This window comes from Ailuropoda melanoleuca, chromosome 6 (assembly GCF_002007445.2).
Source record: "Ailuropoda melanoleuca isolate Jingjing chromosome 6, ASM200744v2, whole genome shotgun sequence".
NCBI classification, from domain to species: domain Eukaryota; kingdom Metazoa; phylum Chordata; class Mammalia; order Carnivora; family Ursidae; genus Ailuropoda; species Ailuropoda melanoleuca.
The window spans coordinates 103,623,507-103,650,313 of record NC_048223.1 but is presented as its reverse complement, the minus strand read 5'-3'; the positions used below and the strand labels follow the sequence as shown (position 1 = coordinate 103,650,313).

The following is a 26,807-nucleotide window of genomic DNA, read 5'->3' as shown; positions in this document are numbered from 1 at the left end:
AACTAATGAAGCATCGAACTTTGCATCGGAATCCGGGGATATACTGTATGGTGACTAACATAATATAATTAAAAAAAAAAAAGAAAGAAAGAAATTAAAGCCCCACTTTCTGCAGGGCCCGATTCCTGCCAGGTAACTTCATAAAGGGGCTTCACGCGCCATGCCTCTGTTAGGAGTCCCAAATCTATCCCCAAAGGACCAGGCCCAGACACCTCAAACTCAACATATGCAAATCTAAACTCAGTATCTTCCCAAACCTGATCCTTCTCCACCTTTCCCTAACTGAAAAAGAGTACTACTATAGTAGCCCATGTAATGGCTCCCCAAAGATGTCCACATTCTAATCTCCAGAACCTGTATGTTACTTTACATGGCAAAAGGGACTTCACAGATGGGATTAAGTTAAGGATCTTGAGATGGGGAGATTACTCTGGATTATGTGGGTGAGCTCAATCTAACCACATGAGTCCTTCAAAGAGAAGGGGAGAGATAGAAGAGGTGGAAGAACAGGCAGACAGGTGTGGTATGAGAGCTTGCCTGCCCTTACTAGCCCTGAAGATGAAGGAAGGGGCATGAACCAAATAATACATGTGGCTTCTGGAAAACAGAAAAGGGAAGGAAATGGATTCTCCCTTACAGCTTCCAGAATGGAATGCAGCCCAGCTGATATCTTGATTTTAACCCAGTGACACCCATGTCAGACTTCCGACCTCCAGAACAGTAAGATCATAAATGTGTGCAGTTTTAAACCACTAGACATAACGTAATTTGTTATTGCCGCAATAGAAAACTAATACAGCTGCTAAACCAGAAGTGTCATCCTCCAGTCCTGCCTCAGTCCCCTGTGTAGCCAGGCAGGCGGTCACCAAGTTGTCAACTCTTCCTCCTCCCTCCTCAGCGGCTCAAATCTGTCCTCTTTTCTCCATCCTAACTGCCATTCTATGGTTGGCCTTCAGATGTCCATAACATTCTTCCTCACTAATCTGCTTCTCGCCTTACTTACTTGTTTCTTCTGACATTCCCTAAAGGAAACAGGATATCCCTCTCCCCTGGTTAAAATTCTCCAAAGCTCACACCCACTAAACCTTCAGGAGAAAGTCCAGACCTCTCAGCAAGTCTCACGATGACCTGGGTCCCATCCATCTCCCCTGCCTAACACTCTAAGCACCAAGCCCAGTTAATGGAGTGGCAGATGCCTGGACAGCCTAATGACTTCCTCACCTCAGAGTCTCCACGTAGGTTGTTCCCTTTATCTCTGCCCTCTGCTAACCTTCAGGAAGGCTCAGGTGTTACCTTCTCTGAGCTGGGTGCCTGAGCTCAGTATCTGCTGTTTGCCCTTCCAGATCCATCCCCATTATAGCAGATAGATCCTGGGCTGGCCCCTGTGATCTCTACCCCTGGTGTTCATGCCTTTGTGGAATCCCTCTCCCTGAATAACAACAGGACCTGTGACCTGCTCCTAACCCACAGAATATGGCTAGGTGACAGGATAGCATTCCCATGAGTATGTGACATTATATAAGACCACATTTTGCCAGCAGTCGCTATCTCTGCTGCTGGCTTTAAAGAAGCTTCCATGACTCCTATAGCTACAAGAAAAGGAATTCTGCCAACAACCTGAGGGAGTTTGGAAGTAGATCCTTCCCTGATGGAGCCTCCGGTGAGAATGCAGCCCAGCTGACGCTGTGATTGCAGCCTTGTGAGATCTCAAGCAGAGCACCCAGCTAAGCTATACCCGGACTCCTGACCCAAAGGAGATGTGAGGTAATGGGTGTTGTTGTAAGCTGCTAAGTTTGTAGTAATTTGTTATACAGCCACAAGAAACCAGCATATTCACCTTGCTCTCTGCCCTGTAAGGCAGACCTGTGTGGGGCTCCTAAGGCCCCTGGCTTCCAGTGGGAGTTCTGACAGGAAATCAGAGGGAGGTAGGAAAGAGAGGCCAGGGCTCCCTCCTGTAAGACTGCCTGGGGCTGGCCATGCCCCTTGATCGAAGGTCACTGCTGAAGGTCACTTTAAAGAGGGACACCCCATACAACTTTTTCCTTATAGGTTCTCAAATCTCAATCCCTCCTCTGGTCCCTTGAGCACTAGGAGAGTGGCAACCAAGCCAATCACTATACACTTACACAATAAAGAAATTACTATTTTTTTGGTTTACAAATGTGGATAAATTTTTCATATTGGAATTAATTTTCCCTATTACAAAAGAAGTATGACTACTGTCTATTACAAAAGAGGAAATTAGGGGCGTCTGGGCGGTTCAGTCAGTTAAGCGTCCAACTCTTGGTTTCAGCTCAGGTCATGAGCTCAGAGTCCTGGGATTAAGTCCCGTGTCAGGGTCCACGCTCAGCACAGGGTCTGCTTGAGAGTCTCCCCTGCCCCCGCTCCTCTCCCTGCTCATGCTTTCTCTCTCTAAAATAAATAAATAAAATCATTTTTTAAAAAAGAGGAAATAACCNAAATTATTCTTTTTTTTTTTTTTAAAGATTTTATTTATTTATTTGACAGAGACAGAGAGAGCCAGCGAGAGAGGGAACACAAGCAGGGGGAGTGGGAGAGGAAGAAGCAGGCTCCTAGCAGAGGAGCCTGATGTGGGGCTATCCCACAACGCTGGGATCACGCCCTGAGCCGAAGGCAGACGCTTAACCGCTGTGCCACCCAGGCGCCCCTGACCATTGTTTTCTTGTTGAATGGGAGGTTGCTCCCAAAGCTGCACTCTTTTGTACTTTGGCGAAGATCTTGATGAATATTGCTTGTTTTCTTGTTTTATCTCAATAACTCATATGTGGGGAAATCCATATTATTTCCTTGGGTTTAGGAGTCCCAGAGTAGGAGGAGATTTTAGAAGTTGGTCTATGAGCACTAAGGAAAGAAGGCATTCCGACTAGGATCCAGGTGTGTGTGGGCACACGTGCGTGCATGCGTGCTATCACATGTGGCCAACTTCATCCACCTTTTGGTGTAGGGTCACCAAACTGGCAGGTCAAGAAAATGAGGCATGCCGCAGGTGTCAGACAGCATTTCTGACACTGACCAGTCTTTCTGCTCCCAGGTCCCACTGTATCTATGCCAGTACCAACGCTGTGCTGTGACGCCAAATCAACCTCCATGTCCTGAACACATCCCCCACCTCATGCCATGACTACTGCCTAGAAGGCCCTTCTAGTCCAGTCTTGTCAAAGCCCTTCTCAATTACCATGTCTTTTGCTCTTTTTTCCGCTCTCTTTTTTTTCCCCCACACTATGTTCTCTCAAAGCACTGTTTTATCTCTAGTACAGTTCTTTGTGTGGTCTACCTTACATTTTAAGCAAGGGTCTCTCACATTATACCGTGGAGTCCTGCCATTCTTCTACTTCTTTGTAGTTTTCCAAAGTGACACACACTGAACACGGAACAAGGTTGGTATTTAGTAGGTATCAAAAGATACCAGTTGACCGACTACTGGTGACATGCATATACTGAGACTAAACAAACGTTTATTAACTAGACTGAATCTGAGAAAAGAGGCAAAGTTTTATAAGATTTAGAATGGTAGGTAAGGGGTACGGAGGAAAATGCTAGCTCAAGGTTATGTACTGAAGGGCTGAGGCAGAGTGGTGAGCCTGGCAGCAGTGACCAGGAAGCAAGGAAGGTAGACGTCAGAAATTCTTAGTCTTGGTCTCCCTGGACCCTTTTGAGATCCCATTGTAGACTTAGGGTAGAAACTACACAAAATTATACCACTCTAGGATCCTATAAGATGCCAGAGAGGAGTCCAGCGACATGGGCAAGAATACAGGCAATGGAGGTCGCCTAAGACAACACAAGCCCAGTCCACCACTCCCTAGCTGACCCTCGGGCAAATTAACTTCCACACGCTCCTGTTTCCTCAGCTGTTAAACTGGGATAAGGATACTTCCCTCAAAGGGGAGTTGGGAGACTTAAAATGGGGTGGCCCAGTGTCTAGCACCCAGCCAGCACCCCCCCCCACAGAAGCTAGCATTCATCCTTCCTTTGCTTAGTGCTCAACAGAAGCAGTCTCTGTGTAGCATTTCTCCTTTAAAACAGCAGCAGATGGGGCGCCCGGGTGGCTTAGTTGGTTGAGCATCCAACTTTTGGTTTCGGCTCAGCTCATGATCTCATGGGTGGTGAGATCGAGCCTCATAATGAGTTCCATGCTCAGGAGAGAGTCTGCCTGAGATCCTCTCCCTCTGCCCTTCCTTCCATTCACATGCATGCGCGCGTGCGCTCTCTCTCTCTCTCTAATAATTAAATAAATCTTAAAAAAAAAAATCAGCAGATGATTCTAGGTTCCCAACTTCTGGACTCTGGAGTTTAATCAGCCCATCCTTCAAGGGCTGCCCATGTCTTCCAGCTTTGCCCAACTTCCCAATCTTGGATTGTAGACATTTGCAAAGGGGAACCTGGGTGGCTCAGTCGGTTAAGCATCTGCCTTCAGCTCAGGTCATGATCCCGGGGTCCTGGGATCGAGCCCCACGTCAGGCTCCCTGCTCAGTGGGGAGTTTGCTTCTCCCTCAGCCCCTCCACCCCTGCCTCCCCTCGGCTTGTGCCATCTCTCTCAAATGAATAAATAAAAATCCTTAAAATAAACAAAAAAGAAATAAACATTTGCAAAGGTGATGTTTTTATTTTTGAACAATTCACATTTACAGATACTTCATTAGCTGTTTGAAATGGTGTTTGGTGACTACATAAACACTATACTAAGTGGAGAAACTCTGTAAAATTTTTTTGAAATATGTTTATATGCTAATATTTTTTTGAAGATTTTATTTATTTATTTGACAGAGAGAGAGAGAGCATAGCAGGGGGAGCAGCAGGCAGAGGGAGAAGCAGGCTCCGTGCAGAGCAGGGGGAGCCAAATGTGGGGCTCAATCCTAGGACTCTGGGATCATGACCTAAGCCGAAGGCAGTCACTTAACCAACTGAGTCACCCAGGTGACCTATATGGTAATATTTTGACATAACTAAGATTTTTTAAAAAACATTCAGCTATATTATATTAATTTTGTATAATCATAAGAAAAGAAAAGGAGGGAGGGGGAGAGGGGGAGGGAAAAGGCAGGCAGGCAGGCAGGCAGGCAGGAAGGAAGGAAGGAAGGAAGGAAGGAAGGAAGGGAAAAATGACACCCACTGAGACTGCATCCTCACACGGAGCTGGGAGTCTGATGAGGCCACAGTGCAGGGCAGCCACCTCAGAGTTTTAACTCTGAGTAGTAGACGCTCTTTCCACTACAAAGCATCCAACAAGATTCATGGAATGCATCTGCCTCACTCAAGTAGATGTTTCCTGAGATCCCTTGCTGGGAGCCAAGGACCACATTCCCAAAGCATTCCTCAAGGTTCAAAAACAGTGGCTCACAGGACTGATTCAGCTGAGAATCCAGCTGAACTCACCTGGCTCCCAACACTTAGGGCATTTAACTCTATCCCAGGTTTTCAGTGAGCAAGAGCTTCCTCAGACTGAGACATTGATTCTAAGAAAAACACCAGGTGGTCAAAAGGTACAGGCTTCCAGTTATAAGCCAAGTCCGGGGGATGTAATGTACAACATGATGACTGTAGTTAACACTGCTGTATGGTATATTAAAAAAAAATTTTATAAGTAGGTTCCACACCCAATGTGGGGCTTGAACTCACAACCCTAAGATCAAGAGTTGCATGTTGTACAAATTGAGCCAGCCGATTTAAAGTTGCTAAGGGAGTAAATCCTAAATGATCTCAGCACATACACACACACACACACACACACACACACACATTTTCTTCTTTTCTTTATCCATATGAGATGATGGATATTAACTAAACTTACTGTGATAATCATTTCATAAAATATGTGGTCATTATACTGCACATGTTAAACTTAATATAGCTGCTGTTTGTCAACTATATCTCCATAAAACTGGAAAAAAGGGCACCTGGGTGACTCAGTCGGTTAAGCATCTGCCTTCGGCTCAGGTCATGATCCCGGAGTCCCAGGATCAAGCCCCACATCGGGCTCCCTGCTCAGCAGGGTGTCTGCTTCTCCCTCTGCCCTTCATCCCACTTGTGTTCTCTCGCTCTCACTTTCTGTCTCTCTCAAATAAATAAATAAAATCTTTAAAAAAAACCTGGAAAAAATTTTTTGGAATAATTTTTAAAAAGGAAAAACACCAAGCCAAGAGCAGGAGACCCTTTACTCCAGAGTGGTGAAAGCTCCCAGTTCACCCTCCCTTAGTGGAGACCTACCATACCTTCTCCCCTCTACTCCCAACCACCAGCAAAGAACCAAAAGGTCAGTCCCACAGGGTAATTCCAAGCCAGCCTGGCACTGTATAAAAATTCTAGACCAAAGAAGAGCCTGGTGCTTGGGTTTCTTGGCATCATTACAACAGCTCTCACTCTTGGCTTTGGTTTAAACAACATCTATACAAAATCTCTTTAAAAATAAGAAAAGACAAGGGCACCTATCTACCTCAGTCAGTAGAACAAGTGGCTCTTAATCTCCAGGTCCTGAGTTTGAGCCCCACATTGGGTATAGAGATTGCTTAAATAAATAAAAAATAATAAGAAGAAGGTGCCTGATGGGGGGCTCAGTTGGTTAAGACTCTGCCTTTGTCTCGGGTCATGATCCTGGGGTCCTGGGACTGAGTCACCCATTGGGCTCCTGGCTTTGTGGGGAACCTGCTTCTCCCTCTGCCTCTGCTTCTCTCTCTCTCTCTGTCTCTCATAAATAAATAAACAAAATCTTTAAAAAAAAAAAAAGGGAGAAGGACAAGAAAAGACAGGCAGGCTAACAGCAGTAGGTTACAGTCTGATTTGGGAAGCGAGGTGCCATTTGCATACAGGTGTACAGCTCGGGGACTCTTACAGACCCAAGGGCCAGAGCATTCTGCCCAAGGGCCTTTTGTCCACCCACTATCCTCCTGGACTCTGAGAAGCCAGCTGCCCCAGAAGATCAAGACATCTGAAAGAAGATAATGGGAACAAATCTTTCCAGCATCTCAGTTCCCCAAGGGCAAGGACTGTAGTTTTTGTGTGTTCTGTACATGGGCACATCATGTCACAGCTGAACAAACGCTAAATGGTAATCATATTCCCACTACCATCCAAAGAGATAATAAGGCTGAGACATTCAACAACAAGCAAGATAAGAGAGCATTAAAAAAGCAATGAGCCTTCCTCTCTGTCACTATCAAAGTCAGACTCAAATATCTTAATGGCATTTCCTTTGAGCCACTTTTGCTGCTGTTTCCTTTTTAGGAAAACAAAACACATCACTCAGCTCTGTTCCCATGCCTTCATTCTGGTGCTAAGGTCCCACACTACTGGAAAAGTTTCCTAAAACCACACTCCTGCCTTCCCCCACCACATCATCCCTTGGCTTCCCTTGTGAGTCAATAGATAATCTGTTGAATATCACATTCTTTATATTGCCTTCAAACTCTCCTGCCTCATCTTGCTCCACTGACTTCCTCTCTTACCAAGCCCCAGACATACTAGCCTTCTTTGAGTTCCTTGGACACCTCAAGGTCCCTCCTGCTTCACGACCTTTGCTCTAGCTATTTTCACTGCCTATGATCTTCACATGGTTGAGTGACCAGAGCACTGTACAACTCCAGGGAACCCAAACTGCACAGACTAACATGAATGGTGCCTCTGGAGTTGTATAATGTGACAGCCCTGGCTGCCACTTTGTCATTGAGTTCAAATGTTACATCTTCAAGGAAACCATCACTGGTTACCTACTAAATGTACTGTCTCCACCCACCTTACCTCCTACTTCTACCCAGGTATTCCCCAGCACATCACCCCTGCTTTATTTTCAACACAACACCTGCACTATCTAAAACTATAAATACTTTTACATGTTTCTCCTATAAGAATGTAAGATCCATGAGAGCAGAAACTTTGCTTTCTTGCCCATGGTACTCCCAGCGTGTAACAGAGCACCAGACACTTAGATAACGTGCACTAAACAGTTACAGACATCAATTTAGGGCTTATCATGTACCAAGCGCTGTGCCGGGGGCTAGAGGTACTCTACCACCCCGATAAAGCAAAGTTCAGACATTTTCACCAAAATTGCACATGTCCTCCCAAAGGAAGGCTCTGACTCCTATGAAAATGCAATGCACTCGGATTATCTCCCCTCTAGGAGAGTAAGGGTCCAGACTGAAGGACTCCCCCTGAAGAGCTAAATGCTCAGACTTGGTGCTGGACCGAGAGAATTATTCACCTCTGGTGTGAGAATACTTTCTCAACAGCCAGAGAAAGCCCAAAGTGAGCCACTGGATGGTGCTGAGTGGAGGGGTGACATGCGTGAGATGCTGTGGATGACTGCCCCCGGCCACAGAGCTAGCTCAGAACTAAGGGATCCGTGTCAGCAACACTCCTGCAAAGAAAGCTCGAATCCCAAAGGCTCCCTGTGCAGCTACTGCCTTCTCCCTGGGCCCTTTCTTTGCACAAAACCCTGACTGCGGGAATGAAAAATTGCGAGACTGGCTCCAGGAGAGCAGGAATCCAGCATGTCTGCAACCCGATATATTGGAAAAGCTAGAGCAGGAAGGAGAAGGGGTTAGGGCAAGCCACGGTATCGTCTGTCGGTTTTCACTACATTTTCTCCTCTAACCAACCAAGCTGTTCAGAAGCATTTAGGAGTCAAAATCCATCACAAGCAGAAAGCGCAGCCCGCCAGCTTGACCCCCTGGGATAGGATGGGCCAGACCCCGTTCTCTAGTAGTGACCCCTCCCCTCAGGCATGGCTCCCGAGCTCCTGACCTCATGTAGAAAGGCGTAAGATCAGAGTAAGGGAAACTGGTGGTCAGAGGCAGAGCTCCAAGTGGCCCCAGGCATCGCATAGAGGTCAGCACTGGAAAAACAAAAGCATCTCCTTGATTGGTCTTCTTGTGGCAAAGCTGGTTCTATGACTGGAACCTCAAGAAGCCTGAGTAACATGGAAGGGAAGAGGGAGGAAAGGGATCTTGGAAGGCCACTATCTTTTACTAACACACTAATAAAGGGCCTGGAGTCCAGTGGAACACATCCCTCTAAGAAGCTGTTATGAACCCACATTCTCCCCCACAAATGGGCAACTGGTCTAGCCCCAAACGTAGGCCTGGCCATGTTTCTGAGCACTGGGACTCCTACTTGAAGAAAACCTTCCACCAGGCCTCAAGGCACGGACTGTAGAAAAGAAGGCAAGGAGGTTCCACGTGATCACTTAAGATTCCAAGGCTGTATCAGGTCCGCCTGCCCACAATGTTTTCCGGTTCAAGGACTCTTCAGCCAAGAAGACTGGAGGCTCCGTGAAGACCAGACCAAGAGTATGCTGCTCACTAGTACACACCTCATGCCCAGAACTGCCCCAGCAATGATTATCTCTGCAGTAAACAAATGGCTGGCCTCCAAACAGGCCAGTGATTAATGCTGGATGTGAACCAAGTGTACCCACCCATCATCCAGGAGACCCAGTGCCAGGAGAGATCTACTATTATTAAATTATTTGATTCCTATGTATGGCAGAAAGCCTCAAAAGCCCTAAATGGTAGCCTATTTATTTCAGGAAATTACCTGAAAAGGATCTCATCCATCCCTTGGCATTTGTGCTTATACCTGTGAAACTTCTGTGTACGTTGGGTACAAGCAGCCTGGGGCACTCTCTAAGGCCAGTCTCGGTCTTCTGTATCCACACACCCAAGAAAGGGAAAAATAAGGAGGCTCATGGTGTTCAGTTCCAGGTGACAAGGACCACCAAACCTAACCACTGTCACCTTTCTAACAGGAAAACAGAGGTGCCTGGGTGGCACAATTGGGTAAGTGTCCAACTCTTAGTTTTGGCTCAGGTCATAAACTCAGGGTCGTGAGATCGAGCCACACATCAGGCTCCACACTCAGCATGGAGTCTGCTTAGAGACTCTCTCTCCTGCCCCTCCCCACCCAAATGAATAAATAAATATTCAAATAAATAAATAAATAGGAAAACAAGAGCAGGAACAACACACTCCCTCAGGACTAAATGCATGGTGATTTTTACCTAAGGGACCGAGGTATTAACTGAGAGATGGTGGCTAGCACAGTCAGTGCATTTACTACCTAAATTGCTCATCATTCCTATGAGAAGTCAAGCAGCAAAAGGAAAAAAAAAAAAAAAAAAAAGATGTAGTTGGGGCGCCTGGGTGGCTAAGTCAGTTAGGCGGCTGACTCTTGATTTTAGCTTAGGTCATGATCTCAGGGTCCTGGGATAGAGCCCTGTGTTAGGTTCCTCACTCAGCAGGGAGTCTGCTTGAGGATCCCCTCTCTCCCTCTGCCCCCCCAACTCATATTCTCTTTCTCTCTCAAATAAATAAATCTTTTTAAAAAATTATAATGAAAAAAAAAGATGTAGGGGTGCCTGAGTGTTTCAGTTGGCTAAGCATCTGCCTTGGGCTCAGGTCATGATCCCAAGGTCCTGGGATCAAGCCCCATGTCGGGCTCTCTGCTCAGCAGAGCCTGCTTCTCCCTCTCCTTCTGCCTGCTGCTACCCCTGCTTGTGCTCTCTCCCTCTCTGTAAAATAAATTAATAAAATCTTAAAAAAAAATAGAAAGAAAGAAAAGAAAAGATGTAGTTAATGCAACATGGCAATGGGTAGGAACTGTCTTCCCCAGCAAATGTGCTGTTTTCATAATTTGGAAACCCTAGCAGCCCTGGGCTGACAGAATTTAGAAAAAAGCACTAGCCAGGCAGTGGGGAAGCTTTGAAAGATGTCAATTCCCAAAATGAGGGGACTCACACAAGACAAAAGCCTAATGCACATCTGGGCCAGAAACACTCACCATGAATTATTTACAGAAATCATCATGAAGACAGATATAAGGTCACAAACAAAAGGTGACAGGATTAGGAATATTTTTTTCTCCCTTCTCTAATTTTCAACATTTTGGGTAAAATCGTTCAACTGTCTTTATAAGTGAAAAAAGCAAATTTATAAGTAAAAAGTAACAACAATGATGGATAGAACAAGAAAAGTAGAGGCCAGGAAAGTTTTGGATTTTGGAAAGTCTTCTCAATGCTGGTTCAATTAAGACAGAGAGTTTGAGGTCTGGCTGGGATCTCAAGGAGCCTGGTATACTCATTTCTCATCTAAAGCAAGGTGAAACTCGCCAGGATCTAAAGTGGACAAGTCTATACACAAGTCTTTCTATCATCTGTACTGGAAGGCACGATCAATCTTAAACCCTGAGATTAAGACTATAACTCCCAGTACCAGCTACAGACTTTATGGATGACACCATCACTGGGGAAAAAGTAGAGAATTCATGAGCCAGCCCCAGTTAAAACAAACAGAGACAAAGGAATTCAGATGTGGACCCAGTACTACTCAGGGGAACTAACTCACTTAATTGCTTTAGAAGTGACCAAAAGGAGGGGCGCCTGGGTGGCACAGCGGTTAAGCGTCTGCCTTCGGCTCAGGGCGTGATCCCGGCGTTATGGGATCGAGCCCCCACATCAGGCTCCTCCGCTATGAGCCTGCTTCTTCCTCTCCCACTCCCCCTGCTTGTTCCCTCTCTCGCTGGCTGTCTCTATCTCTGTCGAATAAATAAATAAAATCTTTAAAAAAAAAAAAAAAGAAGTGACCAAAAGGCAAACAAGCCAAAAATATAATCAGCCCCATGATTATGTCTGAACCCATAATGTGAGAAAAAGGGTATGTACGGTTGGGGGAGAAGTGGGAAGTGGGATGAGGTTAGGAACAAAACCAAGATATGTCACCAAAGAAGAGACAGAAGTGGAAATAAGCATATGAAAAGATGCTCAACATCATATGGCATCGGGGAATTGCAAATTAATACAACAATGAGATACCACGCCACCCCTATCAGAAGGGCTAAAATCCAAAAAAACTGAAAATACCAAATGCTGGTGAGGACACAAAATAAGAGGAACTCTTATTCACTGCTGGAGGGAATGCAAAATGGTACAGCCACTTTGGAAGACAGTTTGGCTATTTCTTACAAAATTAAACATACTCTTACCATATGATCCAGCAACTTTACCCAAATGAGTCGAAAACTTACGTCCACACAAAAACCAGCATATGAATGTTTATGGCAGCTTTATTCAAAATTGCCAAACACTGGAAACAAGCCGTCCTTCAATAATAAATGAATAAGCTGTAGTACATACACACAATGGAATATTACTCAGTGGTAAAATGAACTGAGCAAACCACAAAAAGACATGCAGGAACCTTAAATGCATATTGCTCTGTGGAAGAAGTTAGTCTGAAAAGCCTATGTATTGTATGATTCCAACTGCATGACATTTTGGAAAAGGCAACACAGTAAAACAATCAGTGGTTGCAAGGGGTTTGTCGGGAAGGGAAGGATCAATAGGCAAAGAACAGCACATTTTTAGGGCAGTGAAACTATTCTGCATGATACTGTAATGGTATTTCAGGACATGTATTTGACAAAACTATAGAATACAAAGAGTAAACCCTAATGTAAACTGTGGACATCAATTGGTAATAATGTATCAGCACTGGTTCATCAATTGTAACAAATGTACCACACTAACCCAAGATGTTAATAATACGGGAAACTGTAAGCAAAGCAAAGGTATACATGGGAACTCTGTATTATGTGTTACAATTTTCTATAAACCTAAAGCTGCTCTAAAATATAAAGTCCAGGGGCGCCTGGGTGGCACAGCGGTTAAGCGTCTGCCTTCGGCTCAGGGCGTGATCCTGGCATTATGGGATCAAGCCCCACATCAGGCTCCTCCACTATGAGCCTGCTTCTTCCTCTCCCACTCCCCCTACTTGTGTTTCCTCTCTCGCTGGCTGTCTCTATCTCTGTCAAATAAATAAATAAAATCTTAAAAGATAAATAAATAAAATAAAAAATAAAATATAAAGTCCATTAATTTTAAAAAAATCATTACAGTTCACTCATATGTGGAATTTAAGTAACAAAACAAACAAACAAAAAAGAGATAAACCAAAAAACAGACTCTTCACTATAAAGAACAAACTGATGGTTACCAGAGGGGAGACGGATGAGGGAATGAGTGAAATAGGTAAAGGGGATTAAAGAGTACATTTATCATGATGAGCACTGAGTAATGTACAGAATTGTTGAATCACTGTGTTGTACACCTGAACCTAATATAGCACTGTATGTTAACTACACTAGAATTAAAATTTTAAAAATAATAAAAAATGGCTCAAATGGTAAAGTTTATGTTATGTATATTTTAGAATAAAAAATATAAATAAAGACCTAAAATGTTTTTGTTTATTTATTTTTTAAGATTTTACTTATTTATTTATTTTTTAAGATTTTATTTATTTATCTGACAGAGAGAGGCAGCAAAGGAGGGCACACAAGCAGGGGGAGTTGGAGGGGGAGAAGCAGGCTCTCCGCTGAGCAGGGAGCCCAAAGCGGGGCCGCTGGGATCGTGACCTGAGCCAAAGGCAGACACTTAACAACTGAGCCACCCAGGCAACCCAGGAATTAAAATGTTTTTTTAAAAAGTGATATGACAGGGTGCCTGGGTGGCTCAGTCCATTAAGCGTCTGCCTCTGGCTCAGGTCATGATCTTGGGGTCCTGGGATTGAGCCCCACATCGGGCTCCCTGCTCAGTAAGTGGTCTGCTTCTCCCTCTCCCTCTGCCCCTCCCCCTGCTCATGTGTGCTTTCTCTCTCTCTCTCTCAAATAAATAAAATCTTTTTAAAAAAAGTGATATGACAATTCACATTAATAAAAAGACAGAAGAAAAAAATATCTTCTCCAGGGTGACAAGATACCTTATATCAGAACAAATATCCCTCCCGGATTAGCACTGCAGACCCCTCAGCCAGATGGTATAGGTCCTTTGAAATATCCATTTCTGCACACCCTCCCCACAGAGAATGAGTGGAAAGTCCACACATCCTGGTCAGGGCGTACTCTGGGCTGCCGGTATCCTGGGCACATCCCTGACCACTGAAGAAGCACCACCACGGGAACTTGACACCCAAGCCAGAAGCATCACCTTTGTGCATTCAGGAGTTACGGAATTTCCCAACAACTAAAAATGACTACAGTCAGGCAGTAGAAACCTTGACTGGAGAGATGACACAGGATCCTGTCACCTACCCTCCAGTTTTCCCCTCCTGCCATCACCCAGCAGGACTCTTTCTTCTCTACAAAGTTGCTTCAACATCCAGCTCAACATTTCTCCTACAAAGCACTTCCTGCTTAGCTATTCACACTCCATTAAGCCAAGATACTTTTGAACTTAGGTGCATAACTTGTAACAGAGGCCTCTGGTGCAGCTGTGCCCCCATCTCCCCACCCCCCTCTTCTGTGTGGGTAGAGGAAGGGAAGGGTGGGAACTGTTGGAGCCAGAATGCCTGGGTTTACAGTCCAGCTCCAGCATTCACTGGCTGGGTGGATAAATTCCTTAACATTTCTGTGCCTCAGTTTCCTTACAAAAAAGATATTAATACTTACCCCCACAGAGCTGCTGTAAGAATGAAATGAGTTTATATATAAAGCACTTAGAACAGTGCCTTGCACACAGTGGGAGCTATAAGTGCTCACAATTATTACCTGTTTGAGTTTCTCGAGGTGCCAAAGATCACAGGGTGAGGGGGAGGCAGCCTCAAAGCCACGGAGGTCGAACAAAGCCAAAAACATGCTCCCAGCCCCAAACCCCATTGTCTTCTTCTTTCCCAGGGTTTCTGCCATCTTCTACCAAGCAGATGTTGGGTATGTCAAGGACAGAAGTTAGATATAACTTCTCATTGTCCCTGAACCCATCATCTTCCTGAATGTTCTGTCTGTATCAGGTACTCAGCAGAGCTTTGCTGGAGGGGTGTGCTCTGCAGCCCCAGGCTCTGTGTCAGACAGCTCGGCAGGCGGGGAGGACAGTGATCTGCAAAGATATGTGCTGCAGTGAGGAGACCACTGCTACGGAGCTTGGGTCAGAGAGGACAAGGTCACTGCACACGCACCTTAGGACCCAACATCAGAACTACACTACTGAGGGGAGCCTGGGTGGCGCAGTCGTTAAGCATCTGCCTTCGGCTCAGGGCGTGATCCCAGCGTTCTGGGATCGAGCCCCACATCAGGCTTCTCTACTAGGAGCCTGCTTCTTCCTCTCCCACTCTCCCTGCTTGTGTTCCCTCTCTCGCTGGCTGTCTCTCTCTCTCTGTCAAATAAATAAAATCTTTAAAAAAAAAAAAAAGAACTACACTACTGAAACAGGAAAGGAGGCTCTGTGGGATACCTCAGAGGCAGGATGGAAGAATGAAATAAGGAGTCAAAGGCCAAAGTCCAGAGTCAGGAGCTCTAGGTCAGAAATCTGGGCAAGGGAAATGCTGGCAAACTGAGACCCACAACAAGGCAGGAGTGAAGACCAGCATTCCAAAAAGAAAAAGCGTCAGGTGTGGGAGATGGGAGCCTAGAAGGGCGGTCTGAACAGGGAAGATTCCTGGGACTGAGAGATCCAATCATGTCAAACCCATAAAGGCTTCAAGTCTTTGCCTCTCTCTGTGGGAAGACAAGGAAATCACCAGTGCTGACCAGCCCAGTATCACTCTGGCTGGCAGTCACTCCTGATAATTAGGCTGCTTGAGCTTTTTAAAGTGAGTTTGAGGGCCGCCGGGGTGGCTCAGTCCGTTAAGCATCTGTCTTCGGCTCAGTTCATGATTCCAGGGTCCTGGGATGGAGCCCCACGTGGGGCTCCCTGCTCCTTGGGGAGCCTGCTTCTCCCTCTCCCTCTGCTGCTCCCCCTGCTTGTGCGTGTGCTTACTCTCTCTCTCTTTCTCTCTCTGTCAAATACATAAATAAAATCTTTAAAAAAATAAAATAAAATAAAATAAAATAAAATAAAATAAAATAAAATAAAGTGAGTTTGACTGGGCCAGCTCAAGGAATCTCTTCCCAACTGTCTCCTTACTGCTGAGGGATTCTCTGAATTGGAAAATCTGGAATCCTTACCCCATGAAGGAAGAGATAATCCACGCTGCAAATGAAATGCTTTTCAAAGGATGAAGCCACATACCCACATAGATCTGCTGGGAGTCCCACAGTGCCTTAGGTCTTCCCATGGTTACAAAAGAAATGGAATTCTCAACATTTCAAAACTCAGAGATCTGGGGCCTGAAATCCAGCCCAAAGTGGTGGTTTCACCTTCAAGAAGAGCTCTAGCCCTGCTGCTAGCCGTTACTCCATGGGCAAAAGCCAAGAGCACCCCACTCTTTCGAGGCAGCCTGGAGACCCTCCCCTTAGCAGAGAGCACCACATTTTACACAGTCCTCCCAAAACTCAACATCTCAGAGATGAAAGGCTGAGGGACCAAAGCTTCAGGGAGGCCTGCCCTGCCAGGAGCCCACAGAGCACTTCCTCAGCCTGCTGTGCCAGCCACAGGGAGGGCTAGGCCTGCCATCTGTGGGTGGTTTATAGAGGGATTCGGGTTGTCAGCTTCACGAGAGCTCCGGGAAGACAGGAAAGGCCCAACCGGAGGAGGGACCGTGCCCCCAGGACAGGTGTGTTAGGGCAAAGGGAGGATGTCCACTGGAAACCCCAGAGGATGAAATGACACATTGAAAAGTTCCTGCAAAGCAAGCTTTGAGAAGCATTTCCTAACTGCAGGGGACCAAGGCCACACAAAACAACATGTGGAAAAGTTAATCTGTATCCAGTGTTTTAATAAATAACTTATTCGGTACAGAGCCCAACTTAGAGGAACCGGAAAGGAAAAGGAGGTTCTCTACCAACCCAGTGGAGACAGCCACAGAAAGCCAGTCAGCAGTAGTTTCAGCCCCAAGGAGGGCAAGAACAGCTCCAGATTCCACAGGTCTGCCCAGCCAAGAAGCCAGCATGTGTGGGGCAGAGTCCAGAAGGACCATGGGTAGAGGTGAGGTGCAGGCTCTACCCTGTGGGGCTGCCAGCCTGCAGGCCAGCACCACACAAAGGCTGTCTTTGCAACCAGCCAATGTGTACAAAAGATGACCTGCCCAGCGGAATCCCATCAGGGAAGTTTGCCTGAGATCACAAGCACACTCTGCAACTAGTCAGCCTCCCGCGCCCTGTAGTTTGGGTCCAGCTAGGGCTGCTGCAGTACCAGGGGCAGCCAGAAATCCTCCCAGAGAGCAGAGCTGAAGCCACCTCTTGCACAGCCCTGCAGATCTCCACATTCCAGTACTCAGCGGCTGGCCACAAAGGGAACGGCCGGAGGCTTCTGACCTGCACCTGGCAGCAGCACATCAGCTGTCTCACACCTCCCCAGTCCAGGGGAAGAGCAACAGCACAATCTCTCCGCTGAAGTCAGCTGAGGGTTGCCTTAGGGTTCCTAGAAAAGCACTCCGTTCTCCCCTGTGCCTGCCCGGAGCTGGAACTTGTTCCATCTCTCTAACTTCAGAAAGAGCCTCTTAAGAGCATTTTAATCCAAACAAGTGCTCTCTTGTCCTGTTTCCTTTGGGGAATGTGAATAGGGGAAGAACCTGGATGGAACTGGCCATTCCAGGGCTCAGGCAACCCGCCTGCTCTTCACTTCTTTCAGGGCTACCAGGGTTGGGGGAGGTTCCCTCCTATTCCCACAGCAGGCCTGCTAGGGGACCCTTGGACTTCTGCTTGTCCTTATCCTCGACAAGCTGTGAGAAGGAAAGATCTTAAAGGGAGGAGGCACACTATAGGCATTTAATAAATGCTGGTAACTGATCAAAATGGAAAGGCAGTGCAGCACAGTGGTTCAGAACACAGGCTGTGGGGTCACTAGACCGGGCTTCTAATTCACCACCTATGCAGTACGTTCATTAGCCTACGTTTCTGTATCCATGAGCAAGACATAACAAGAACTCCTTGTGTCACAGCATTACTATGCGGATAATGGATATACATAAACATAAAAGGATACCTTTATGAAAAGAACTGAGCACTAACCTGGAATATAGTAATAACTTAAAAAAAAGTTTGCCTATATCATTATGCTAAAGACAAACAATGTCCATACATTCGTTTCTTCCCAATCATGAAACACAGCACAGAACAGTGGGGACATTGGGTGACCCTGCCACTCTCATTAGCTTCTGCACAGCCTTCAGCAGGCTACTGTCCTTTTCTCCACTTATAATTAAGGGACACGAACTAGATCAGTGTTTCCTATTTGTGACAATAATAGTACTGAATCATACTTTTTATTTTTAATTAATTAATTAATTCATTCATTCATCTGAGAGAAAGGCTGTGTGCACTGGAACACCAGTGGGGAGGGGGAGGGACACAAGCAGACTCCCCACTGAGTACAAAGCCTGACACCGGGCTCCATCTCCATCTCAACAACCCTGAGATCACGACCTAAGCCAAAACCAAGAGTCAGAGGCTTAACTGCTGTGCCACCCAGGCACCCTGAGAGAGAGAATCTTAAGCAGACTTCACACCCAGAGTGGAGGGGCATGCAGGGCTCCAACTAATGACCTTGAGATCATGACCTGAGCCAAAATCAAGAGTCAACTGAGCCACCAAGGTGCCTTTGAATCATACTTTTCAAAAAAAAATGTCCCTTTATAATTCACTTTCAATTTTTCTAATCATGTCTAGGGTCAGGTTCTATTTGACGTTAGCATATCTTTCCAACACCTCTCTCATACTTGCTAATCTCTTAAACAAAGAGAGCTGGCCTCAGATTTAGAATCTTCTGTGACAGGCCATGATATTAAGCTAGAATTTAATAACATTGCTTTGTTATCACTGCATTTATTTCCATAGTTACCTTTAAATTATGGCAACTGATACTGGTTTCCATACATGGTAGTGACCTAACTTTTAAAAAGTAACTTACGGGGCACCTGGGTGGCTCAGTCAGTTAAGCATCTGCCTTCTGCCCACGTCAGGATCCCAGGGTCCTGGGATTGAGTCCCATGTCGGGCTCCCTGCTTGGTGGGGAGTCTGCTTCTCCCTCTCCTTCTGCTACTTCCCCTGCTTGTGCTCTCTCTCTCTCTCTCTCTGTGTGTCAAAAAAGTAAATTAAAATCTTTTTAAAAATTTTTAATAAAAATATATTTAAATCACTTTTTAAAGGGGGGTTAGGGGGCGCCTGGGTAGCGCAGTCGGTAGGCGTCTGCCTTCGGCTCAGGGCGTGATCCCGGCGTTATCGGATCGAGTCCTACATCAGGCTCCTCCGATGGGAGCCTGCTTCTTCCTCTCCCACTCCCCCTGCTTGTGTTCCCTCTCTCGCTGGCTGTCTCTGTCAAATAAATAAATAAAATCTTTAAAAAAATAAATAAATAAAGGGGGGTTAGTGAATTAATTAACTAATTAATTTTTTAGTGAACTCTACGCCCAATATGAAGCTTGAACTCACAACCCCAAGGTCAAAAGTTCCATGTTCCTCCGAGTGAGCCAGCCAGGCACCCCAAAAGGAGAGTTAGTTGAAAAAGAACATAAAGATCTACTACATGGCAAAAATTATGAAGGCAGCACTAGAAGTTTGGGAAACGCTGGGCCAGAAGATTTTTAAAGTCCTCTGAATCCTGAAAGTGAGTGCTGGTGTCCTGGAGTGTCAGGCTACAATCCTCCCGTCCCCTTCCTTCCTACTGGCCTACAGCTTGCAGGTGCCTCTCAAACTTCACCTCCTCCCTGGAGCTTCTTCCAATCCAACAGCCTGACTACAAGTCACACCCTCCACTCTGCGCCCAGGTCATGCTCTTCATCCACAGATTGTAGCACTTATTAGCCAGTACTATAACCCTCTCTTTATGTTTATCTCCCCTGTAGAACATGAGCTCCTTGAGACAGGAATTATGTCTTGGTATTTTATCCCTAAGACATCTGTTAAGACGTTCTGTGTCTGGGGGTGCCTGGGTGGCGCAGTCGTTAAGCGTCTGCCTCCGGCTCAGGGCGTGATCCCGGCGTTCCCAGATCGAGTCCCACATCGGGCTCCTCCACTGGGAGCCTGCTTCTTCCTCTCCCACTCCCCTGCTGTGTTCCCTCTCTCGCTGGCTGTTTCTCTGTCACATAAATAAATAAAATCTTTAAAAAAAAAAAATGTTCTGTGTCTGGAATAAAACAGGTGCTTGAGATATGTATGCTAAATAAATGAACCAATGCCTGAGCCCTTTTTTCACTGAATGGAAAGATAAAAGACAGTGGAAGAAGAGCATTAGTAGAGATTCATTTGCCATAATTTCAGTTCAACACTTCTTAGCATTTAACCTGAATGGTAAGGACGCCTAGGTGGCTCAGTTGGTTAAGCGTCTGCCTTCGGCTCAGATCATGATCCCAGGGTCCTGGGATCAAGCCCCACACCAGGCACCGTGCCACTCCCCCTCCTTATGCATTTTCTCTCTCTCTCTCTCTCTCTGACAAATAAATAAAATCTTTAAATAAATAAACAAGTAAATAAACTGGATGATAGAACACTCACCTTTTTGACCTCAGCTTCAAGCACTAAATTAAATAAGAATCTTTAAATCTGTTTCAAAGAGGCCTTGCCACATGAAATGTTTGGAAAAGTAAACTTTTCTTCAAGAAACTTACCAGGATTGAGAAGAGACCAGTCACACCAGCACAAGGCCAATTACAAACGTACTTTTGACTTCTGCAACATAGACCAGAACTGGGTAAATATCCAAGAATACTCCTTCCATGTCCTTCTAGTGGTAGGACATAATACCAGCAAACACTAGATTCCAGTGGTGAGGTACAGCCCAAATCGAGGTCTCAGTATTGTCATAAATGACATATGAATATCACAGCGCTTTATCATACAGAAATGACACACATATAAGGGGGTACTTTCAAATGTGGAAAAACAGTAAGGATGGCCCTCTTTAAAATTCAGAGGTTGCCCCCTCTGAAATATAGGGCTTTCTCACTTATGTTCTTTGTGTCACTTTGGGCTTTGGACCCATCACTGATAAGCAGGTATACTGTAAGAATCTTTAACCCACATAGGAAATGGTATTCTTTTGACTGGAATAAATCTGTCAACAAAAGGTACAGACTAACTGCACTAAATACCCTCTGCAAGTTCTTATTAAAAATATACATTCAAGTCCAGCATAGTGCCTTTACCGCCCACATCTGTTTGCTATTCTATCTCCATTACTAATACTGTAACACAGGGTCCCCATTCAGGCAAGATTAATTCACTGTTCCCAAAGCCTTCTGCTGACACTGCAATGGATTTGTTTGGAAGGCTATAAAGGCAGGCCCAGGCATTGTTCTCAACATGTGATCAGTAAGGAGATGAGGCCTGGGCCCCCAGCTTAACGAGAGAGAAGAGGAAGTTGGGTTGGACCTGTGATCAGAGAGGTAGAACACCCTAGTGGTTAAAAGCTCAGACTTTGGTCTCAAGACAGTTCAGCTGAATCCTAGTTCTTTTCCTTTAGGCAATTCATTTACCCCTCAAGTGATTCAATTTTCTCATCTATAAAATGGAGATAACAAAAGAACCTGGTAAGATTGTGAAGTATTTGATGTGATAATAAGGAAGATACTAAGAACTAAAACAAAGCAAAAGACAAAAACAAAACAAAACAAAAAACCCTGGTGATTATCATCTTCATCATGATACCATCATCATTCCCAGAATCAGCCTCTTACACTGAGGTAGGACGGGAAGAGCCCTGCTAGTCCTTCAACCTACACATGCTAACTGGTCATCACTAAGATACCAAAAAGATAGTATAAGAGGCAAAAAAGATAGGACAAAAAGCAAAAAGCAGGAGATGATATGATAATAGAAATAGAATCAGCTCTTAATTAACCATGCTGAGGAGGGGGAAGGAAGACAACATTTAAATTGAAGAAAAGTACCCTCTCACAAAAGAGTGCAGATGGAACAAAATATTTGTTTTTTTTTTTTAAATCATAGATAGTAACTTACTCGAGGACATGATATAATTGCTTAAGAGACAGTAGAACACAGTCATTAAGAGCATGAACACTGGAGCCAGAATGTGAGCATTAGAATCCTGGCTCCACCACTTCCAAGTTGTGTGACCTTAAGCAAGTTATAGACTCTCTTTGTACCTCAGTTTCCTCATTTGTAAAATGGGGCAAATATGAGTATCTACCAGTATTATATGGTTGTGGTGAAAATAAAATTAGTTTATACATGCAAAGTGACTAGAAGAATACCTGGCTCCTAATCAATGCTTAATAAATGTTAGCTTTCATTACTATTAGTGCTGCTGTTATGGTTTTAGCTGACTTAATACTAAGTTGATATTTAACTTAATATTAAAATTTGTTTAAATTCAGTGGTTATAGGGGTATGTAGGGGAGAAGTATACAGGGCAGGAAATGGGGGATAGACTAGAATAAAAAACGTACTATGGACTGGCTGAGCACAGACAACTGCAGGTTACAAGGCAGTAAGTAAGATCAACAGAGGGAGAGAGATGGATATATTCACGACAAAGCAAGTAGAGTAAAATGTTAATTGCATAATCTAGGTAGTGGGTATTTGTGTGTTGGCTATAAAATTCTTTCAACTATGCTTTGTGTTTAAATTTTTTCACTACAAGCTAGAGGGGAAAAAAACAAGTAGACTTAGAGGCATCAATTCAAATTCTGGGTCATAGCTATGCTGCCTGTCCTCTGAGCTCAAACACCGAAGCAGCTGGGAAAAACCTGATGGTTTTGGAACACTTGCTCGTCATCAACACTGCCCTGCACCAGATGAGCAGAGTTCGGGTGCTGACCTGGATCAGTCTGGCACAAGCAGATACAAGAGGAGGGCAGAAATCCAGAGGTTCTGCCTGAAAAGTGGCAACCACAATGAACTATAACATTATCACCCTTGCTCAGGGAAACCCCAGAAATAAGGCCCAAGGCTTAGGAACAGACAGGTGGAGGGTAGGCAAGTGCCATACACTCACTCATGGACTCTGCTGTCACCATAGAGATCACTCAGACCGAAGCTGATGTAGTGCCAGTGTTCAGGGATATTGGCAGAAGGGCTCCCCATGTTCCTGTACATGCTAACATAGTCCAAGGGGTCTGGGCCGCCCAACCTGCAAAAGACAAAACACAGGGGAGTCAGTGTGAGCCTGAAAGCAGACAATGTGAAGCTAAGGGGTCATACCTTACAAATCCAAAGACCCCATCCTGGAGGAACCTGGGATGACTAAAAGGAGGCCACACCTCCAGGATAAGACCAAGGGATGGGCAGCTAGAAGCTGCCCAGTTCCATAGGCACAAGAGGCTCCCTTTGATCCCCAACATGCAGGACCTCTTTTAGAAATAAAACAGACTAGGTGGTGATCCCTTTTACTTCCTCCTATTTCAAATTACCAATCCCAAATGCGATTGGCAGGGATTATCTCTCTTCCATGGTGCCTGTAAACATGCCAAGCTTCAAGACGAGAGGTGCATTAGTCAATCAATTGGCTTCTGTTGAAAGACCATCCTGAGCATCCCCAATGGGCATTGTTCCTGGAAGCAGAGGCTCAGCTCCACTCCTGCCTCTTAGACAGCTAATTCCTGAAAGACTATATTGTGCCCTATGTTAATTACAGTTTGTTCTAAACAAACCCAATGCCTCCAGACCCCAGCCTGCACCCCACAGACCAAAGCTGATGTTTTCTCATGCAAGTGACAAAAGCCACACTTAGGCTAGTTCAGCCCTGCACACAGAACCGCAGCACGCCAGACTGAGCCTAAAGCGCCTGCATCCAGGAGATGATCCCAGGAGACTGTCACCTCAAAGGCAGAGCTGGAATATTAAATGATTTGGGGTCTCTGAGGACCATATTAAACATCCCCCATAATTCCAACAGAGAAGCAGCTGAGGAAGAGATTCAGTCATTAGCTCACTCTGAGGATTTAATTCCATAAGGGTTTCCTTTAGTAGAGCAATTAGCGCTCTTAAAAAAAAAAAAAAAGAAGAAGAAGAAGAAAAAAAAGGTCCTGCTTTTCTTCAGAATGGATAGGGAAACTTGGTAGACTTGAGAAACAGCCTAAATAGAAACCATCAGCAGGAGGAAGTCTGCATTTAGCCCACAAACACACTGCATTTGAGTTGCCTCGGACATCTGACTATTCCACAGACTGCAAAAACTTTGCCTGCCCCTGGGACATTGATGGAGTGCACTTTGCAATTGGGATCGTACGCCGAAGGAACACTAATAACCAAATAAAAGGCAGGTTATATGTGATCCCAGCAAGAGTGTCAGCACCATGCAATTTAAATACTATTTAAAACCAGTAGGTCTGGTTTCATCTTCTTTTGCCAGGGTATTACTTGCCTTTATAGAAATCCTTATTCCGTGCTAGGAAATGCTAAGTTATTTATAGAACATATAAGAAAGTTGCTACAAATAGCTAAGAATCTCAACTGAATAGATTAGGAAAAGGGACAAATCCCCATGTCTTTCCTTAACTCTGATTTGGCCAAATCATTTGAAGACTTCCACAACCAGGTGAATATAGAAAAGTTTGCTGGGGGAAGGAAGAAACAAAAGGGTAGCTATCCCTGGAACAACCACATGATAGCTGCAGAACCCCGTTAACAGATCGGAGTGACTACAGGCTCCATATCTGCTCCGGTTTCCTGCTGCAAATTCCCAATCTTGCCCCTCCAAGTGGCAAAACCGTATCCACGGTTTCATGCTCCATCTGCCACACCCCCTGCAGTCCTCTCTCAGGAGATACTGCATCAAGGAGTGTGGCTTTACCTTAAAACTGCAATGAATAACCAAGAGTCAGACAAAATTAACCTTGTCCCCAAGAACAGTGCTCTGTTCTATTTACTCAGAAACCTGATGGGAAACAGATGAGTATATAGAAAATAATCATATTTTGTACTTAGAAAAAGATGTTATCCAAGGACCCAGAGCACCCTTGATTATCTTCCTTCAACTTACTTCCTTGAACACCTAACTTCACTCTACATGCCAGTTGCAGGACTGCAGTGGCTCCAGGGTACAAGCTCTGCCTCTGTGTTTCTGCTCCCTGATCAGTAAAGTCTCAGCTTTCAGCCAGGATGTCCCTGCTGGCCAGGGGTCATTAGCCAAAGAGCCAACCTTCTGTCAAGAGAAAAGGAATCTCAAGGGACCCTGGGCCACAGCCAGACCCAGGTGGCCTTAGTCAAACTGCCAAGGAGGCCTTATGGGATCTCAAAGGTGAGGTATATCAATGAATTGATTTCAGAATCTGAATTATGCAAACCCTTCCACATCTTAGAAAGAGCCAGTCGCTCATCTGCTCCTTCTTATATTTTTCTGCATCTAGCCAGCATTTCTAACTTCACGAAGTGCTCTTGATTAGTCATTACATGTTGGCCCATCTCTAAAAATAAGTCCTGCCTGGTTAAGAAGCTTGCAGCAGAAGAAAGAAGAAAAGAAAAAAGAAAAGAAAAGAAAAGAAAAGAAAAAAGAAAAGAAAAGAAAAGAAGGAAAGGAAAGGAAAGGAAAGGAAAGGAAAGGAAAGGAAAGGAAAGGAAAGGAAAGGAAAGAAAAAAGAAAAAAAAAGTTGCAATCAGTCTTAGTCCTTTGCATGTGCTTTAATATCTTCTACGCGCAACTCTATCCTTCATGGCCAGTTGGGTGACAGAAAAACAGCTGCCCAAGTCTGTGTATGGATTTCTCCATACACTCAAATGAGGCCTGAACAAACAGCATCGTAGAACCTGGCCCACTTCTTCTCATGACACAATCCAATACAGTTCATCACAATACATATTTAAATATAGACTTGCAATGAGAATGGATCATTAAGTTATCAAGAGCCGCTTTTCACTCAGGAGCTCTCTTCAAAAACTCCTCTCAACCAAAGAACAGTTTGCCTGGGGAAGAGAACCGTACCACTGGTCACACCTCCTCCTGGCTATCAGACATGGCTCTCCCATAGGAGGTGGCTGGTCCCCAGGCCCTTCATGCTGTCAGTCTCTTCACATCCTCCCACCGACACAGGAACTAGCCTCAGCCCTAGACAGTCTAGTTTCTGCCATCTCCAGAGGAAGTTAAGAGGTTATCCTGGAGAAGATTCAGTCCTAAAGGGAGAGGTAACCAGCAAAGACATCCACTCTATCAAACTCCCCTTTGGGTCTACCTGCCCCTTTGGCCACATCCCAAGCTGCCTCCTGAACAGTCTTTCAGAACTCAAAGAAGGGGATCATCTAATACAGTGCCTACATGAATGCAGTTCTGGACAGATTCAACCAGTTCCTCAATTTGGTCCAGAAAGACCATGAAGACAGGCTCTTTGTCAGAGTCCCTCGAACACCTGTTTTGCCCAGAGGCTGTAGAAAGAGACAGGTTGCAAACAGGAATGGGAAACAAGAAAGGACCACTCCTACCCCAAGGGCAGCCCTTCTGTAAACAGGCCTGATCCTTAACAGAGCCACTTGAGGGTTACTCTCAGCTTCCCTGAGAGACTGTTGCCTAAATCCTGAAGCTTGTGGCCAGGAAGCTCCTCTTGACATCTCGCTGCACTTCTTTGCTCCGTGTCCAAGTCCCAGGTCTTCATTATTTACTGTGGTCCCCTTCAATCCTGAGCCAAACCATGGATCTCCCTGACCCTGCCTCTGTTCTAGCCAATATCCTAAAGCAAAGCAGCTGCAGAGCCAGAGGAAGCTCTGCTTGGAGAAAGAGAACTGTGCCGAGTAAGCAGAAAGTTTATCAAGAAAAGTTGCTCCGTGAAACTTCACACGCAAAAGCACTGCATCGATATGACTGACGTCTGAGCTCATGGGGAAGGTATCAAAAGGAGACCTCCTCCTCCTCCTCTCTTCACAGGCACAACTCTCGCAACTTGCTCCCCTCCTAACCTACGGAAGTGCGGGGGTCCCCAAATCCACCCATACCCTGTGCAGTCTCGAGCTCTCGGAACTCCGCCAGCCGCACTTCCTCC

At 45.2% G+C, this 26,807-nt stretch overlaps 1 protein-coding gene across 3 annotated transcripts in view; it reads right to left on the bottom strand.

The window, feature by feature from the left end:
• SUFU (SUFU negative regulator of hedgehog signaling) overlaps window positions 1-26,807 on the bottom strand; it is a 122,523-nt gene that overhangs the window by 94,879 nt on the left and 837 nt on the right. For all 3 annotated transcript variants that reach the window (XM_034663194.1, XM_034663192.1, XM_034663193.1), the window contains exon 2: window positions 22,835-22,969. In XM_034663194.1, coding sequence (XP_034519085.1) covers window positions 22,835-22,969 — 135 coding nt within the window. The remainder of the gene's footprint in view (window positions 1-22,834; window positions 22,970-26,807) is intronic.